Source organism: Coregonus clupeaformis, chromosome 29, assembly GCF_020615455.1.
Source record: "Coregonus clupeaformis isolate EN_2021a chromosome 29, ASM2061545v1, whole genome shotgun sequence".
Lineage (NCBI taxonomy): Eukaryota > Metazoa > Chordata > Actinopteri > Salmoniformes > Salmonidae > Coregonus > Coregonus clupeaformis.
In genome coordinates, this window is record NC_059220.1 from 36,777,302 (window position 1) to 36,790,524 (window position 13,223).

Consider the following 13,223-nt stretch of genomic DNA (forward strand, 5'->3'; position numbering starts at 1 on the left):
GATAGACAACGAAAGGAGAGCAGAAAAAGAGAGAAAAAACGTAAGGAACGTCTAATTAATTCGCAGTACGAAACCAGTACCATACATAAAAAACATCTTCAAAAAACAGTTGTCACAGTAATAGAATAAAGAGCAATACTTACCGTCCCTGCGTCCATCCAGAGGTATCTGAGGAACATTGTCGTCACACAGTGTCTCAGCCGACCCCAGGCTGGCAGACGATGAGTAGGTGCGCTTTAGGATCTGGGGACTCATTCTCATAGGGGAGGTCCTGGACAGGGACTCCAACTGCAGCAGGGACTCTGTAGAGGACCTCCCACTATCTGCAGCCAGGCTGTCTGCAGTAGACAGACTCTGGCAGGACAGAGGGGGCGTTCCTGGCATCACACCCTTCTGGGTGTAGACCTAGATAATAATCATAATCATATATTGGATATTTTTATAGCGCTTTTCAAGGACCCAAATATGCTTCATAACAGTACTGTACATTTTCATGGAAACGCATTTTATGAGGTAAGATTAAACACAATAACTGTACAATTGCACAAGCAAAGACAGTAGAGGTGTGAGAGACAGATAGTGTACCTTGCAGCGCTGTGAGGGTGAGGAAGGAGGCCTGTAGTCAGAGGTCTTGGTAAGAGAGGCGATGCCCAGCCGAGGAGAGCCCAGGGGGCGGGGCTTACCATCACTGCTACTGCCCGCGCTCAGAGACTCACGACTGTCAATCAAATAGATAGGAAGAGAAATAGAAAAGAAAATAGAAGATATTGAAAACAAAAATACCTTCAAGAGACATTAAAATTATAAGGCATTCGATAAAACTATACAAGCTAAAGGAACAATAAGGTATGTTTTGCATTGTTTTTCGTAGCTGTTGCTTTGTAACCGCTAATGGGGATCCAAACAAACAAACAGATCTGACCTGTCATGGAGGCTGGCGCTCTTGGCCCTCTGTAGAGGGTTAGTGTTGGTGTGTCCAGCTCCACTGCTGCCCGTCACACTGCGGCTGCCGGTCAGACTCAGACTCTCTATCATGGTCTGGGCCAGTTCTGCCTCTTCCACCACCTCCCTGATCTCCTGGAGCTGCTGGTCATTGGACAACCTCCTGGAGACCTCTACCTCCAGCTCCACTCCCACTTCCATCCCTCCCTTAGGCCCTGTCTCAGACCCAGGGGGAACCAGGGTGTCAGACTTGGACCCCCTATTAACCAGCTCCTCCTCAAAGGGGAACTTGGCCACCTCTTCGCTCCCGTCGATACACTCCAGCCGCTCCTGCAGCTCGGCGAAGGTGTTGCACTTGAGACACTCCGCCCCTTCCTCTGGCACAGGGGGCAGGGGTTGGCCCAGGGGTTGGAGGAGCGGGAGTGGGGGCTGGGTTAGGGTGGTGAGGGACTGTGTAGGCAGGGCAGAGGGCTGGGTGTGTGTCTGTGTAGGGGCAGGCTGGGGCTGGGGCTGCGAGAGTACTGTCTGTTGCTGTTGTTGTTGTAGAGTTGGCGTAGTCGGCAGGATGCCAGACTCTGCTTTGCTCTTCAGCAGAGCAGGAATGATGGGGACAAACTCTGGTGGACCCTCATTATCGGTCAGCTCGCGGTCCGAGATAGCACCCCCATTGGGGCCCATGTAGATGACGGTGTCGCAGGACTGCTCGCTACTGGAGTAGTCGTCTGGGTCGCTGGAGAGGTGCAGCAGGGGAAGGTTGGAGTCGGCAGAGCTACGGGAGTGGAATGGTCTCAGGTGGGTGGGGCGACGCATACGACCCTCCTCACACGAACTCTCACCCCCTGATGAACTGGACGTGTATTGCTGAAAAAGAGAGGGAACGTGAAAATGGATGAGAGAAACAACTCTTTTTTAAATAAACCAATTAGAATCTACATTTTAATTTACTTGCCTATCATTGTAATACTGTATCATCAAGTTCCAGCAATACTGAAAGTGAACTTTTTTACTGAAATATCAATCTGGACATTTAGAAGTTGAGCCCCACAAAAAAGAACTGTGAAATGTATGAGAAGGAGAATTGCTTTATGTAATGGACTGATTTATTGATTGAATGAATGATGGAATAAATGATTGATTAATTGATAATGCCTACCATGCTGACTTTGGTCTTCTTCTTCTTCATGCGGAGGACGCGCGAGGCAATCTGGATGGTGGAGAGCGTGTCAGAGAAGTTGCTAGGCGACGAGGAGATGTGGGCGATCATGGTGGTCCGACAGTTCATGTTGCCCAGTGACTCTCTCAGTAGCATGGTCAGCTTACTGTCCCTGGAACACACATACACACATTACATCACACACTAACACAGGCATAAGCACACATACACATGTTAAATCATGCACACACATATACACATTACATCACGCACGCACACACAGACGCATGCATGCATGCACACACACATACAAACACACACACGTGCACACAGACACACACACTATTCTGAAGGATAATATCTATCAAAACCATAAAATCACTGTTCACCTCTCTACCAATCAGCAATGATCTCCAGACCTGAGCGTTAGCTACATTGATGGTTAATCTCTCTATGGCTGGAACATATGGGACAGTAGCTGTAGGATTGTGTGTTTATTTAACGCTCTCCCTCTCCTGTGTTTGTTATAGGGTTAATTATCTGTCTGCCGGTGTTTGTGTGTGTGTGTGTGTGTGCATGTGCATGTGGTGTGTGTGCATGTGGGTGTGTGTGTGCGTGTGTTTGGTAGGTAACTCCTGTGAGCTGTTTGGGACCCTCAGGGCAGAACGGATCTCAGGCTCCTCTGTGGCTCAATACCTCAAGCTGCTCTCCTCCTTTTATAAAAACACAGCCCCCGGCCACACACACACACACACACACACACACACACATCAGTTATCCCATCCTTTCTTCTCTGCTGTCTGCCTCAACTGTCCTCAATATTATCCTCTCCTCTTTTCTCCCTCCATTCCTCTCTCTCTCTCTCTCTCTCTCTCTCTGAGTCATGTCATTAGTAATAGTTATCAGTGTCTTCGTCACATAAACGTTAGTAATTGCATCTCCCTCGTCTGACATCTCTATCAGTCTCTTAATTGATCTCATTAAGGTAGAAATGAGAGAAATTAGGGAAAATGGAGAAGAAAGAGGAAAATAATATTGGAGCTGCGAGTGTTTCGGTCTAATTAAATTAAGCAGAAGATCAGTGATTTGTGCAGAACGGATTTTATATTAATTTATGGTGCATTCCAGTTATCTGCAACTAATGTTCCAGTCATTGCAAATGGCCCCAACCTATAATTATATATGTGTGTGTGTGTGTGTGTGTGTGAGAGAGAGAGAAATAATGAGAGAGCGAGCATTATACGCATGCATGCATATGTGTGTATTTGTGTTTGTATGCCTACGTGTGTGTAATGTTTACAGTTCCGGCGTAAAGTGGTGGGCTGCTTTGCAATGTAAATGCCGAGCTCGTGATTAAATTAGAGAGCCGAGGAGCTGAGCTATCTGCACTGGAGGAGGGCGGGAGGGAGGGAGGGAGGGGAGCCTGCATATTCTTGGGAAAAATGAAAATATGCATACCACTGTTTCACAGCCTTTCTCCCCTGCTTTCGTTTCACTCCTTTCCTCCTTGCTCTCTTCTCTGCCTCTCGTTCCTCCCCCTCTCTCCCCTCTCTCATGGTCTCGCTCTCTCTCTTCATGAAAAAACAGACCCAAAAACCTCTTCCTAGCGGTCTCAGGTAATAATTACGAAGCAGCATCTGTTATTAGGCTTTAAATCAACCCCACAGCACCCTTCTCTCTCTCTCCCTCTCCCTTCTCTCTCTTCTCTCCTCCCTCTCCTCTCTCCCTCTCCCTTTCCTCTCGCCTCTCTGTCTCTCTGTCTCTCTGTCTCTCTCTCTCTCCCTCTCCAAAGCTTCAGCAGGCATTTAGCCACTCTGATCAAAGAGAGCAAATGGCATTCTATACATTATTATTTCACGTTAGTTATGCAGAATTAAGTCCGGGCCGGGCTTACAGGAATCATCGTGAGTCGAATGATCTGCATATTTAAGTGTACCATCTCATTAATATATCTAAAATAATTAGCAGGTTTATTCATAGGTTTAAAGTATAATATTAATATTACAGGAATGTGATATATTGGGTTGGATATGTAGAGATACATAATGAGCCAGTCACCAGTGGAAGCTGACCCAAGCCCTAACCCCCTCAGTCCCAGTCTCTAAGCAAGTCCCCCCCAATAGACACGTACTTGTAGGGGATGTGTTTGCTGCCGTTGACCAGAGCCAGGATGACATTCCCCAGGGCAGAGAGAGACAGACACAGCCCTGCTGCTGTACTGCTGCTGTCTCTGCCCTTCTCTCCTCCCAGCACCTTCATACAGCTGCCCAGGTCTATCAGGTGGAGTCTACTGCGACCTCCCGACACTGGAGAAAGGGAGAGGAGGGGAGGGGGGGTGAGAGAGGGACAGGAGGGGAACCGGGGAGAGTGGGTATACAGAGAGGGGAGGGAGGGACAGAGAGAACGGGACAGAAAGAGAGAGAGGAAGGAGAAAGAGAGGACAGAGAGAGGGGAGAGAAAATAGGGGTGAAAAAAGGATACATTAATTGTTGTGCAAAACATGTATTTTTTTACAGTGTGTTACGAAACTCAGTAACAGTATTTCACAGGGTGATAGATCCAAAACGCACTATGCAACACTTAATCTCCCAGCATTTTGGATCTGCTCATCTCAGAGGAGGTCATGTATGTCAGCCTCAGCACACACACACGCACACACAGAGACATGCCCGCACACACGCATAAATGCGTGCACTCACATGCACACACACACACATACGGCAACATTGGGCAGCAGGTAGCCTAGCGGTTAGAACGTTGGCCCAGTAACCAAAAGGTCGCTAGTTCGAATCCCAGAGCCAACAAGGTGAACATCTGCCGATGTGCCCTTGAGCAAGGCACTTAACCCTAATTGCTCCAGGGTCGCCGTTGATAATGGCAGACCCTGGCCGTGGCCCTACTCTCTGACTCATGGGAGTTGGGATATGCAAAAAAAACATTTCCAATTCACACATTAGTACACATGTGTGAAATAGGACAAATATAAGCACACAGCCAGCTCAGGTGTGTGTTCAGCTACGTGTCCTTTCCCTGTCAACACATCACCTGTCGGGAGCGGGGAGTGTGTATGCATGTGTGTATACACTGCCTTCCTTGTGTATGCTCTGGAACTCAAAATTGTAATTATTTTGCACTATGGCCTATTTATTGCCTTACCTCCATAACTTACTACATTTGCACACACTGTATATAGATTTTCTATTGCGTTATTGACTGTACGTTTTGTTTATTCCATATGTAACTCTGTGTTGTTGTTATTTTTATCGCACTGCTTTGCTTTATCTTGGCCAGGTCGCAGTTGTAAATGAGAACTTGTTCTCAACTGGCCTACCTGGTTAAATAAAGGTGAAATAAATAAATAAAAAAGTCAGTCAAGAATGAATACCTCTCTAGGTCTGTTCAGCCCATCTGGTTCCCATTTACCTTCTCTAAGCAATCTTTGTGTGTCAGTGTATTACTGTGTGTGTGTGTGCATGTCTTTCCATCTGTGGATTAGAGCAGGGTTTCCCAAACTCGGTCCTGGGGCCAGCCCTGGGTGCACGTTTTGGTTTTTGCCCTAGCACTACACAGCTGATACAAATAATCAAAGCTTGATGATGAGTTGGTTATTTGAATCAGATGTAGTGCAAGGGCAAAACCCAAAACGTACACCCAGTGGGGTCCCCAGGACAGAGTTTGTCCCAGGGTGCAAGTATGCATGGCTATATAGGTCTTTGTGGATCAGTCTAAGTGAGAGTGTGTGTGTGTGTCAGTGGAGGCCGCTGAGGAGAAGACAGCTCATAATAATGGCTGGAAAGGAGCTAATGGAATGGCATCAAACACATGGAAACCAAATGTTTGATGTATTTGATACCATTCCACCTATTCCGCTCCAGCCATTACCACGAGCATGTCCTCCGCAATTAAGGTGCCACCAACCTCCTGTGGTGTGTCTGACCCAGCTGTCTGAATCAGACTGAGGTGTTGTATGATAAGGAGAAATGAACGGATGCAGATGGTGTGTGTGTGTGTGTGTGTGTGTGTGTGTGCATGTGTGTGCGTCCTGCATGTGTGTGTGTCAGGCGGTGTGTGTATGTGTGTGTGTGCGTGCGTGTGCGTCCTGCATGTGTGTGTGTGTGTCAGGCGGTGTTCAGTGTTTCCATAAGAGCAGATTATATTTTTGCTCAATCTTGCATGCTTTCTCAAACAGCTGTAACTGTATATGCATTTGTATATGAGGTCCTTTCTTGAGTTGGGCTCTGGGATGTAACAACCGTTGAGCATCTGATTTTATGGTTGATTGTGGAGGAAAGGGGTTGAGTGTGTTAGAGTATGTGCGTGTGTGTGTTTATCCCACATCTGATGCAAGGGAGAATATAGGATGAACCACAATAATTGTTTGCTAAAATAATAATTGCTTGTCAAAAATGTAATGTAATACAATGGCAATCCGGGTTATAGGTTAAAATCCTACGCATGAACTGCCGACATTATTACGCATATTAATTGATAATGCTGGAAAATAAGATATGCAAGATATTTGAATAGATATATATTTTTAAATAGCTATATATATATATTGAGGTGAGAGCATTGGAAATGCTTTTGGCGGTTGACCTGCTTCTGTTTTGTGGGTGGCACTGTGTGCTCTTTTCGATGGATGGGTCCTGGCCTCTCAGGGCCCTAGGGATCCGGAGGGAGAGGGGGTGGTATGCCGATCACTGGGATGACGGCCCAACTTGGGACGGGGAGGGGCTTTAGCGGGGGAATTAGTGGAGAACAATTGGAGGGTTACTTAGTAGCAATGCAAATATCATGGTACAGCTATATGGACACTCAATCACTATGGTATTTTTTATGGGTAAATTTACAAACATATATAATGATAAATAGTATCTCATTATGGTATATGGTGAAATAAGTATAGGCAGTTATAATTGTAATGGCTTAGCAGATAATAACAAAAGAATAACAATATTTACATGGCTCAAAGAGAAGGAATATAATATATATTGTTTACAGGAAACTCATTCAACAATTCTAGATGAAGTTGCGTGGAAAAAGGAATGGGGGGGGTGAAATATACTTCTCCCATGGGCAAAGAAACTCAAAAGGGGTGATGATATTAATTAACAGTAATTTCGATCCGAATGTGCAAATTGTCCAAACAGATATGCAAGGTAGATGGATTATTTAAAAAATATGTTATTGGACCATAAACAAATATGGCTCATTAACCTTTACGGACCAAATAATGATGACACTTCTTTGAAAATATATATAATAAATTATCGACCTTGCAAGCAATTCTAGACTCTATTATTATGGTGGGAGATTATAATAATCTATCTGCAATATTAAAGCTGATCTACCCCCCCCCCCCCCATAAAAAAAAGAAAAGGATGGGGCAGATTATCCCTCTCCATCACACATAGGGAACAACACCTTCTCCTAGCCATGTTATCACGTATCTGACTACGTTATCACACACTATTAATACACAAACACACACAAGCGCATGACATCACACTGTATAAATAGCGCGGAGACAGTCTGACTGACAACCTGGGACACAACAGATACAGTGTGTGTGTGTGTGTGCATGCGTTTGTGTGTATGCGTGTGTGTGTGTGTGTGTGCAGTACTCACTCCCTCCCTTGCCAGTCTTCTCCATGCGGTACTGGTAAATGTGCAGTGTGAACAGCATGTGTGAGTTGAGATGCTCCTCTGGGTCAGCGTCAGCTCTGCTGCTGTAGCGAGCTGCTATGGCTGCATCCAGGAAGAAGGCTGCTTTCTCTGGCGTGGGGGCTCGCAGCTCACTCTGGTTCTGGAGCTGGGGGGAGATTACAGAGTAGGTAAGATAAATTACTTTTATGCTTTAGTCACTTTAAACTACTGTTTCCGAGGTAAGAGGGAAATTGATCATTTTACAAACTACAGTACAGGCATTTTTCTTTCTGTGTGTGTGTATGTGTGCGTGCTTGCGTGCATGTGTGTGTGTGTGCGTGCATGTTTGTATGTCATGCAGTGTATGGTGTCTGTAAAGACAGACTCAGATAGGCAGAGTAGCATTATGACTAAAATGCTGTGGGGTATCATTAGAACATGAGATTATCTCAGATTAGCTAGGGATTACACTGATACCCTTGTCTCACACACACTAATCCTATCAACATATAACCACAGGCACACACACACACACACACACACACACACACACACACACACACACACACACACACGCCCATTAAGATGTAAAACTAAATTACCCCAGAAGAGAAAATAACTAAATGAGGATAAAACCACACACAGGAGGAGAAAGACGATGGGTAGGTTAACTAGCAGAGTTCCGATTCTCAGAGGTTTGCGGTTTTTGTGTTCTCTATAGATAGAGAGTGTGTGTAAGCACATCTACGTGTGTGTGTGTGTGTCTGTATCTGCATGTGTGTGTGTAACCTTAGAGAGTGTTAGGTTAAAAACAGCCAGTAAAGATAACAGATCCTAGTGCCTGGGGGTATACACAGAGAGATATAATGATATACTACTACAGTGCTCTAGGTCTGATATTGCCATCATCATACACTCACTCCAGCTGCCTTAGCAGTAATCCTGTGGGTTTCCTTTGAGACGCCACATTGAGACAGACTGTAGAGGAAAACACTGGAGGAAACAGTGCATTCTGTCTGGGAGGCAAGGGCCTTCCTAGTTTCCAATCTCCTTTGCATTATTGTAGCCTTTTTCTGTAGCCTGTCAACTATGTGTCTGTCTATCCCTGTTCTCTCCTCTCTGCACAGGCCATACAAACGCTTCACACGGTGTGGCTGCTGCCACTCTAATCTGGTGGTCCCTGTGCGCACGACCCACGTGGAGTTCCAGGTCTCCGGCAGCCTCTGGAACTGCCGTTCTGTGGCCAACAAGGCAGAGTTAATCTAAGCCTATGCAACCCTCCAGTCCCTCGACTTCCTGGCGCTGACGGAAACATGGATTACCACAGAAAACACTGCTACTCCTACTGCTCTTTCCTCATCTGACCATGTGTTCTCGCATACCCCGAGAGCATCTGGTCAGCGCAGTGGTGGCACAGGAATCCTCATCTCTCCCAAGTGGACATTCTCTCTTTTTCCCCTGACCCATCTGTCTATCTCCTCATTTGAATTCCATGCTGTCACAGTCACTAGCCCATTCAAGCTTAACATCCTTGTCATTTATCGCCCTCCAGGTTCTCTTGGAGAGTTAATCAATGAGCTTGACGCCTTGATAAGTTCCTTTCCTGAGGATGGCTCACCCCTCACAGTTCTGGGTGACTTTAACCTCCCTACGTCTGCCTTCGACTTATTTCTCTCTGCCTCCTTCTTTCCGCTCCTTTCCTCTTTTGACCTCACCCTCTCACCGTCCCCCCCTACTCACAAGGCAGGCAATACGCTTGACCTCATGCTGTTCTTCTACTAATCTCACTGTAACTCCCCTCCAAGTCTCCTGCCACTACTTTGTATTCTTTTCTCTCTCGCTCTCCTCCAACACTACTCACTCTGCCCCTACTCCGATGGTAATGTGCCGTCGCAACCTTCGCTCTCTCTCTCCCGCTACTCTCTCCTCTTCCATCCTATCATCTCTTCCCTCTGCTAAATCCTTCTCCCTCCGATCTCCCGGCCGGCTCGGTCCTCCCCTCCTGCTCCGTGGCTTGACGACTCATTGCAAGCTCACAGAAGAGGGCTCTGGGCAGCCGAGCGGAAATGGAGGAAAACTAGACTCCCTGCGGACCTGTCATCTTTTCACTCCCTCCTCTCTACATTCTCTTCCTCTGTTTCCGCTGCTAAAGCCACTTTCTACCACTCTAAATTTCAAGCCTCTGCCTCTAACCCTAGGAAGCTCTTTGCCACCTTCTTCTCCCTGCTGAATCCCCCTCCCTCATCCCTCTCTGTCGACGACTTTGTCAACCATTTTGAAGGTTGATGACATCCGATCCTCATTTATTAAGTCAAATGACACAGCTGGTCCTGCTCACACTGCCCTACCCTATGCTTTGACTTCTTTCTTCCCTCTCTCTCCAGATGAAATCTTGCGACTAGTGACGGCCGGCCGCCCAACAAACTGCCCGCTTGACCCTATCCCCTCCTCTCTTCTCCAGACCATTTCCGGAGACCTTCTCCCTTACCTCACCTCGCTCATCAACTCATCCTTGACCGCTGGCCATGTCCCTTCCATCTTCAAGAGAGCGAGAGTTGCACCCCTCCTCAAAAAACCTACACTCGATCCCTCCAATGTCAACAACTACAGACCAGTATCCCTTCTTTCTTTTCTCTCCAAAACTCTTGAGCGTGCCGTCTCTAGCCAACTCTCCTGCTATCTCTCTCAGAATGACCTTCTTGATCCAAACCAGTCAGGTTTCAAGACTTGTCATTCAACTGAGACTGCTCTTCTATGTGTCACTGTCTCTCCGCACTGCTAAAGCTAACTCTCTCTCCTCTGCCCTTATCCTTCTAGATCTGCCTTTGATACTGTGAACCATCAGATCCTCCTCTCCACCCTCTCCGAGTTGGGCATCTCTGGCGCTGCTCACTCTTGGATTGCGTCCTACCTGACAGGTCGCTCCTACCAGGTGGCGTGGCGAGAATCGTGCTCTCACCACTGGTGTCCCCCAGGGCTCAGTTCTAGGCCCTCTCCTATTCTCTCTATACACCAAGTCTCTTGGCTCTGTCATATCCTCACATGGTCTCTCCTATCATTGCTACGCAGACGACACACAATTAATCTTCTCCTTTCCCCCTTCTGAGAACCAGGTGGCGAATCGCATCTCTGCATGTCTGGCAGACATATCAGTGTGGATGTCGGATCACCACCTCAAGCTGAACCTCGGCAAGACAGAGCTGCTCTTCCTCCTGGGGAAGGACTGCCCGCTCCATGATCTCGCCATCACGGTTGACAACTCCATTGTGTCCTCCCAGAGTGCAAAGAACCTTGGCGTGACCCTGGACAATACCCTGTCGTTCTCCGCTAACGGTGACCCGATCCTGCAGGTTCATGCTCTACAACATTCGCAGAGTACAACCCTACCTTACACAGAAAGCGGCACAGGTCCTAATCCAGGCACTTGTCATCTCCCGTCTGGATTACTGCAACTCGCTGTTGGCTGGGCTCCCTGCCTGTGCCATTAAACCCCTTCAACTTATCCAGAACGCTGCAGCCCGTCTGGTGTTCAACCTTCCCAAGTTCACTCATGTCACCCCGCTCCTCCGCTCACTCCACTGGCTTCCAGTTGAGGCTCGCATCTACTACAAGACCATGGTGCTTGCCTATGGAGCTGTGAGGGGAACGGCACCTCCTTACCTTCAGGCTCTGATCAGACCCTACACCCAAACGAGGGCACTACGTTCATCCACCTCTGGCCTGCTAGCTCCCCTACCTCTACAGAAGCACAGTTCCCGCTCAGCCCAGTCAAAGCTATTCGCTGCTCTGGCACCCCAATGGTGGAACAAGCTCCCCCACGACGCCAGGACAGCGGAGTCACTGACCACTTTCCGTAGACACATGAAACCCTACCTCTTTAAGGAATACTTGGAATATTATAAAAGTAATCCTTCTTCCCCCACCCCCCATAAAAAAAGGAAGAAAAAGTGGTTGTCCCACTTACTATCATAAGTTGAATGCACCAATTTGTAAGTCGCTCTGGATAAGAGCGTCTGCTAAATGATGTAAATGTAAATGTTTTCAGCCAACTACCTCTGTTTCTCTCCTTGTAATCTTGTGGGTTAATGAGCTACTCTATGTCAGTGTTTCTCAATCCTGGTCCTGGGGACCCAAAACGGTAAACATTTTAGTTTTGCCCTAGCACTACACACCTGATTCCACTAATCAACTCATCATCAAAACTTTGATTAGTGGAATCAAGTGTGAAGTGCTAGGGCAAAAAATATAATGTGCATCACTTTGGGTCCCCAGGACCATGATTAAAAGACACAGATGTTTCTACCTCTATTTTTTTTTTTTTTTTTTTTAATGTTGACCCCTAATTTTGTGATTACGATCTTGTCTCATCGCTGCAACTCCCCAAAGGGCTCGGGAGAGGTGAAGGTCGAGTCATGCGTCCTCCGAAACATGACCTGCCAAACCGCGCTTCTTAACACCTGCTCGCTTAACCCGGAAACCAGCTGCACCAATGTGTTGGAGGAAACACAGTTCAACTGAAGACCGAAGTCAGCCTGCAGGCGCCCAGCCCGCCACAAGGAGTCGCTAGAGCGTGATGAGCCAAGTAAAGCCCTCCCGGCCAAACCTTCCTCTAACCCAGATGATGCTGGGCCAATTGTGTGTCGCCCTATGGGACTCCCGGTCATGGCCAGTAATGACACAGCCTGGGATCGAACCCCAGGCTGTAGTGATGCCTTAGACCGCTGCTGTACTCGGGAGGCTTTGGGTCTGGTGCTTTGCATGGACCCCAGGAAGAGTAGTTGTTGCTAAAGTGAAAGCTAATGCTAATGCTAATGGCGATCAAAATAATTACACTAGTTTAGTGGACAGCCACAGGGTGTGCAGGGCTTTGTTCCAGCCCATCACTGACACACCTGATTGAGATTATCAATGTTTTGATGATTAGTTGACGAGATGACTAGTGCCATCTTACCTGCATGCCACAGATGGGGTCCTCGCAGAGGTAGACTCCAGGGGACTGGCCGTCCTGCAAACTGCCTGTCGCCACTTCAGACAGCAAGTCCTTCAGGTTCTCCTCTTTACCCCACACCTAGAACATAGAGCATAGAACACTACCATCATAACCCCACATCTAGAACACACAACTATCAAAACCCACTCTTTCCCTCACACCTAGAACATACAACAACTATTTCATACATATTCTAGAATTCTGTCATTCTGTAAACAACAGAATTAGGGTTGGTTTCCCAGACCCTGATTAAGCCTCCTCCTGGACTAAAATGCAAACCGGCTCTTAGGCTTCGTTTACACAGGCAGCACAATTAGTCTTTTGACCAATCAGATCAGCTCTTTTGACGATAATTGGGCAAAAGATCAGAATTGGGATGCCTTTGTAAACGCAGCCTTAGAGTGAGAGAGTGACAGACCTCTACGGCTGAGACTCGGACAGAGAAGCGTGCTCCCGTCTTCTCCTTCCTCTCGTTGATGAGCTTGAAGAGCC

The 13,223-nt window shown here is 47.2% G+C and overlaps 1 protein-coding gene across 3 annotated transcripts in view; it reads right to left on the reverse strand.

Annotated features, from left to right (window-relative positions):
• Positions 1 to 13,223, reverse strand: part of LOC121545073 (kinesin-like protein KIF26B) — a 150,927-nt gene that overhangs the window by 16,595 nt on the left and 121,109 nt on the right. For all 3 annotated transcript variants that reach the window (XM_041855442.2, XM_041855441.2, XM_041855440.2), the window contains exons 8-15: positions 13,150 to 13,223; positions 12,693 to 12,809; positions 7,724 to 7,907; positions 4,227 to 4,401; positions 2,096 to 2,267; positions 923 to 1,803; positions 586 to 718; positions 144 to 405 (exon numbers count right to left, since the gene is read on the reverse strand). The exon at positions 13,150 to 13,223 is cut by the window's right edge and continues 72 nt beyond it. In XM_041855442.2, coding sequence (XP_041711376.1) covers positions 144 to 405; positions 586 to 718; positions 923 to 1,803; positions 2,096 to 2,267; positions 4,227 to 4,401; positions 7,724 to 7,907; positions 12,693 to 12,809; positions 13,150 to 13,223 — 1,998 coding nt within the window. The remainder of the gene's footprint in view (positions 1 to 143; positions 406 to 585; positions 719 to 922; positions 1,804 to 2,095; positions 2,268 to 4,226; positions 4,402 to 7,723; positions 7,908 to 12,692; positions 12,810 to 13,149) is intronic.